The 5,409-nt window shown below is 56.6% G+C and overlaps 1 protein-coding gene across 1 annotated transcript in view; it reads left to right on the forward strand.

Moving 5' to 3' along the window:
• LOC311329254 (calmodulin-regulated spectrin-associated protein 3-like) overlaps nucleotides 1-5,187 on the forward strand; it is a gene marked incomplete at both ends in the record, with an annotated part of 17,293 nt that extends 12,106 nt beyond the window's left edge. The window contains 6 exons of the mRNA XM_084463127.1: nucleotides 1-510; nucleotides 557-1,475; nucleotides 1,889-2,002; nucleotides 2,201-2,468; nucleotides 3,780-3,974; nucleotides 4,287-5,187. The exon at nucleotides 1-510 is cut by the window's left edge and continues 705 nt beyond it. Coding sequence (XP_084319253.1) covers nucleotides 1-510; nucleotides 557-1,475; nucleotides 1,889-2,002; nucleotides 2,201-2,468; nucleotides 3,780-3,974; nucleotides 4,287-5,187 — 2,907 coding nt within the window. The remainder of the gene's footprint in view (nucleotides 511-556; nucleotides 1,476-1,888; nucleotides 2,003-2,200; nucleotides 2,469-3,779; nucleotides 3,975-4,286) is intronic.
• Nucleotides 5,188-5,409: the final 222 nt, after the last annotated feature.

Below are 5,409 nucleotides of genomic sequence, written 5' to 3' on the forward strand. Positions count from 1 at the left end.
CCTGCAGCTGAGGAGGGAGCAGGGGGAGGGAGGAGGAGGAGGAGAGGACGACGTCACCCTGGAGGAACGCCTCACCCGCATGGAGGAGCAGCTGAAAGAGGAGGAGGAGAAGGAGGAGAGAGAGACGAGGGAGAAGGAAAAGGAGGGGAACTTCCGCCCCCCGCCGGCGCCGCCGCGATTGGAGAAGCAGGTCACATTCTCCGTGGACACCGGGAAAGAGGCGGAGAAAGAGAAGAGCGGGAAGGAGGGAGGAGGGAAGGAGGAGGGAGGAGGGGAGGAGAAGGGAGGAGGGGAGGCGGTGGCGGCGCTGGAGGGGTACAACGAGGTGGTAGTGAAGCTCAGCGATGTCCTGCGGTCGCTGCAGAGCGACATGCAGAAGCTCACCGAGCAGCAACAGCAGCTGATGTCCGGCGGCAAGAGGCCGGCGTCCCGGGAGCACCCGCCCAAGACCCCGCCGAGAACCCCGCCACGCACCCCCACCAGAACCCCCCGCCGCTGCCCGCGCCGCCAGCAAGGCCTGGCAGATCCCCGTCTGCACCCCGGCGCCCTCCGACAGCAACTCCGCCGCTCGCCGCCCCCACCCTCACGCCCTCTCCTCCACCCCTGTCTCCTCCTCCTGCCCCCCCCCTCGCACCAAGATCCACTCCTCCCCCACCTCCGCCGCCGCCCGCAGTCCCAGACGCCACCCTCGCCCCCCGCAGCAAAACCAAAACCAGCCCCCCCGGCCCTCCGAGCTCAAGTTCCCCCCGCTGGCCCGGGTGCTGACGCCCCCGCAGAACGTGGACACCCTCCCCCACCTGAGGCGCGTCTCGCCCAGCAAGTGTCGGGTCCAGACCTCGTCGTCCTTCCGCATCGGCGGGCCCCGCAGTCCCCAGGACGCCTTCCCCCCGCAGTGCCGACCCCAGCCGGGCCCCGGCCCCGCCCCCCCGCGGGCGCCGGCCGCGCCCGAGGACAACGCCGCGGGATCGGAGACGGGCTCCAGCGAGACGCCCACCCAGTTCAGCCTGGAGCTGGAGCCGGAGGAGGAGGAGGGCGCTGGGGGAGGCCCGGACGCGCTTCCCCGGCCCCGGAGGGCCCGCTCTGGAGGGGCCCCCTCGGAGTGCTCCTTCGGGAGCGAGACTCCCTCCCTGTCTGCGGCCTGCAGTGGAGACGAGGGAGGCGGAGGAGGAGGAGGAGAGGAGGGAGGGAAGCGTCACAGCCTGATGGAGGTCTCCCTGTCATCCCTGGGGGAGGGGCCAGAAGGGGACAGCGAGGAACCCACGGACACGGAGGGACACGAGATCCTCTCCTCCGACTCGATGAGCGACCACACGGCGCCCGGAGCGGAAACGCCCGCGGAGCCTTTAGGACCCACGGAACGGCCAGAACCCTCGGCGGAACCCGGGAGAGACGGGAGGGGAGAGGGGACGGAACCCGTGGAACCCGTGGAACCGCTAGGGGAACCAGAGATGAGAGGAGTTGGGTTCTTCTTCAAGGTGAGTTTCTCAGAGAGAGGGGAAGAGGGATGGACGGATGTTGGGGGAAGTCGGGGGGAGGGAGGGAAGGAGGGATGGAGTGGAGGAGAGAGATAGAGGGATGGAGAGAGGGAAAGTGAAGGAGAGGTAAAAGATATATTGGACACATCAGTGCATATAAACACCTGCAAGTTGTATTTTGTGGCGCTCCGCCCCACTGGGCTCGCTCAACCAATCGTAGCTAGCTCCGCCCACTGAAAAGAAGAAACATACATGAACCTACAGCCAATCAGAGTCAGGTTTCCTATTCTGCTCATAAAACCTTCCAGCTCACGCCTAGTTCTGAGGTGAACACCTAACCATCGTTCTAGTCCTTCAAGTCCTGCTAATGTGTGTGTGTGTGTGTGTGTGTGTGTGTGTGTGTGTGTGTGTAGGAGGAGGTGCGTAGCGAGGGGGAGATGGCCCAGCGGAGGGCAGCGCTGCTGGAGAGTCAGCAGAGGAGAGCAGAGGAGCTGAGGAGGAGGAGGCAGTCCAACGACCTGGAGAGAGAGAGCAGGTAACACACACACACACACACACACACACGCACGCACACACACACACACACACACACACGCACACACACACACACACACACACACACACACACACACACAGACACACACACACACACACACACATTATTAGAGAGCACTACTAACCCCACCCCTTTCTGCCCTGTTGTCAGGCCCCTCCCATCAGAGAAGAGAGGAGGTTCTGACTCCGCCCCCTCCCCCCCGGCCACGCCCGGTCGTCGTGGCGACTTCACGCGGGGGGAGTACGCCATGCGCCAGCAGCTGAGGATCATGTCCGACCTGGACAAGGTGCTGCGCCAGAAACCCACCAATCAGGGACGAGCCGCCGCCAAGAAGGCCCGCCCACGACCCCGGAGCGTGACCAGGGAGGAGTCGAAGCTCTCACGCAGCCCCGTCAAGAGCACTATGGGTAATCTAGGCTTCCGACAGGGCACCATGGGTAATGTAGGCCTCAGACAGGGCACTATGGGTAATGTAGGCCTCAGACAGGGCACTATGGGTAATGTAGGCTTCCGACAGGGCACTATGGGTAATGTAGGCCTCAGACAGGGCACTATGGGTAATGTAGGCCTCAGACAGGGCACTATGGGTAATGTAGGCTTCCGACAGGGCACTATGGGTAATGTAGGCTTCCGACAGGGCACTATGGGTAATGTAGGCCTCAGACAGGGCACTATGGGTAATGTAGGCCTCAGACAGGGCACTATGGGCAATGTAGGCTTCAGACAGGGCACTATGGGTAATGTAGGCCTCAGACAGGGCACTATGGGTAATGTAGGCTTCAGACAGGGCACCATGGGTAATGTAGGCCTCAGACAGTACACTATGGGTAATGTAGGCCTCAGACAGGGCACCATGGGTAATGTAGGCTTCAGACAGGGCACCATGGGTAATGTAGGCCTCAGACAGGGCACTATGGGTAATGTAGGCCTCAGACAGGGCACTATGGGTAATGTAGGCCTCAGACAGGGCACTATGGGTAATGTAGGCCTCAGACAGGGCACTATGGGTAATGTAGGCCTCAGACAGGGCACTATGGGTAATGTAGGCCTCAGACAGGGCACTATGGGTAATGTAGGCCTCAGACAAGGCACTATGGGTAATGTAGGCCTCAGACAGGGCACTATGGGTAATGTAGGCCTCAGACAGGGCACTATGGGTAATGTAGGCCTCAGACAGGGCACTGTGGGTAATGTAGGCCTCAGACAGGGCACTATGGGTAATGTAGGCCTCAGACAGGGCACTATGGGTAATGTAGGCCTCAGACAGGGCACTATGGGTAATGTAGGCCTCAGACAGGGCACTATGGCCCAGTCCCAATGTCCACCCTTACGGACTCACAGACGTTGAGGCGCATTCCCACTAAGTGTGTGAGGGCTTAGGGCTGTCCCATTGACCCCTCCTCTCTAGGTTCTAAGATGACTAGGGTGTTCTCTAGGTTCTAAGATGACTAGGGTGTTCTCCCACTCCTCTCTAGGTTCTAAGATGACTAGGGTGTTCTCCCACTCCTCTCTAGGTTCTAAGATGACTAGGGTGTTCTCCCACTCCTCTCTAGGTTCTAAGATGACTAGGGTGTTCTCCCACTCCTCTCTAGGTTCTAAGATGACTAGGGTGTTCTCCCACTCCTCTCTAGGTTCTAAGATGACTAGGGTGTTCTCCCACTCCTCTCTAGGTTCTAAGATGACTAAGGTGTTCCCCTACTCCTCTCTAGGTTCTAAGATGAATAAGGTGTTCTCCCACTCCTCTCTAGGTTCTAAGATGAATAAGGTGTTCCCCTACTCCTCTCTAGGTTCTAAGATGACTAAGGTGTTCCCCTACTCCTCTCTAGGTTCTAAGATGAATAAGGTGTTCCCCTACTCCTCTCTAGGTTCTAAGATGACTAAGGTGTTCCCCTACTCCTCTCTAGGTTCTAAGATGAATAAGGTGTTCTCCCACTCCTCTCTAGGTTCTAAGATGACTAGGGTGTTCTCCCACTCCTCTCTAGGTTCTAAGATGACTAGGGTGTTCTCCCACTCCTCTCTAGGTTCTAAGATGACTAGGGTGTTCTCCCACTCCTCTCTAGGTTCTAAGATGACTAGGGTGTTCTCCCACTCCTCTCTAGGTTCTAAGATGACTAGGGTGTTCTCCCACTCCTCTCTAGGTTCTAAGATGACTAGGGTGTTCTCCCACTCCTCTCTAGGTTCTAAGATGACTAGGGTGTTCCCCTACTCCTCTCTAGATTCTAAGATGACTAAGGTGTTCTCCTGCTCCTCTCTAGGTTCTAAGATGACTAAGGTGTTCTCCCACTCCTCTCTAGGTTCTAAGATGACTAAGGTGTTCTCCCACTCCTCTCTAGGTTCTAAGATGAATAAGGTGTTCCCCTACTCCTCTCTAGGTTCTAAGATGAATAAGGTGTTCCCCTACTCCTCTCTAGGTTCTAAGATGAATAAGGTGTTCCCCTACTCCTCTCTAGGTTCTAAGATGACTAAGGTGTTCCCCTACTCCTCTCTAGGTTCTAAGATGAATAAGGTGTTCTCCCACTCCTCTCTAGGTTCTAAGATGAATAAGGTGTTCCCCTACTCCTCTCTAGGTTCTAAGATGACTAAGGTGTTCCCCTACTCCTCTCTAGGTTCTAAGATGAATAAGGTGTTCTCCCACTCCTCTCTAGGTTCTAAGATGACTAAGGTGTTCTCCCACTCCTCTCTAGGTTCTAAGATGACTAAGGTGTTCTCCCACTCCTCTCTAGGTTCTAAGATGACTAAGGTGTTCTCCTACTCCTCTCTAGGTTCTAAGATGAATAAGGTGTTCTCCCACTCCTCTCTAGGTTCTAAGATGACTAAGGTGTTCTCCCACTCCTCTCTAGGTTCTAAGATGACTAAGGTGTTCTCCCACTCCTCTCTAGGTTCTAAGATGACTAAGGTGTTCTCCCACTCCTCTCTAGGTTCTAAGATGACTAAGGTGTTCCCCTACTCCTCTCTAGGTTCTAAGATGAATAAGGTGTTCTCCTACTCCTCTCTAGGTTCTAAGATGAATAAGGTGTTCTCCCACTCCTCTCTAGGTTCTAAGATGACTAAGGTGTTCCCCTACTCCTCTCTAGGTTCTAAGATGAATAAGGTGTTCTCCCACTCCTCTCTCAGCCTGGCAGCCATGACGGAAGACCCCGGAAACAAACCACCCAGGTAACCTCCTCCTCCACCCTCCCTTTTCTCTCTCTCCCTCCCTTTTCTCTCTCTGTCTCCCTCTCTCCCTCCCTCACTCCCTCTCTCTCTCTATACCTCCCTCCCTCTCTCTGTCTCCCTCCCTCACTCCCTCTCTCTCTCTCTCTCTCTCTCTCTCTCTCTATACCTCCTTTCTCTCTCTGTCTCCCTCTCTCCCTCCCTCACTCCCTCTCTCTCTCTCTA

Source organism: Borostomias antarcticus, assembly GCF_949987555.1.
Source record: "Borostomias antarcticus genome assembly, contig: scaffold_722, whole genome shotgun sequence".
Taxonomy (NCBI): Eukaryota; Metazoa; Chordata; class Actinopteri; order Stomiiformes; family Stomiidae; genus Borostomias; species Borostomias antarcticus.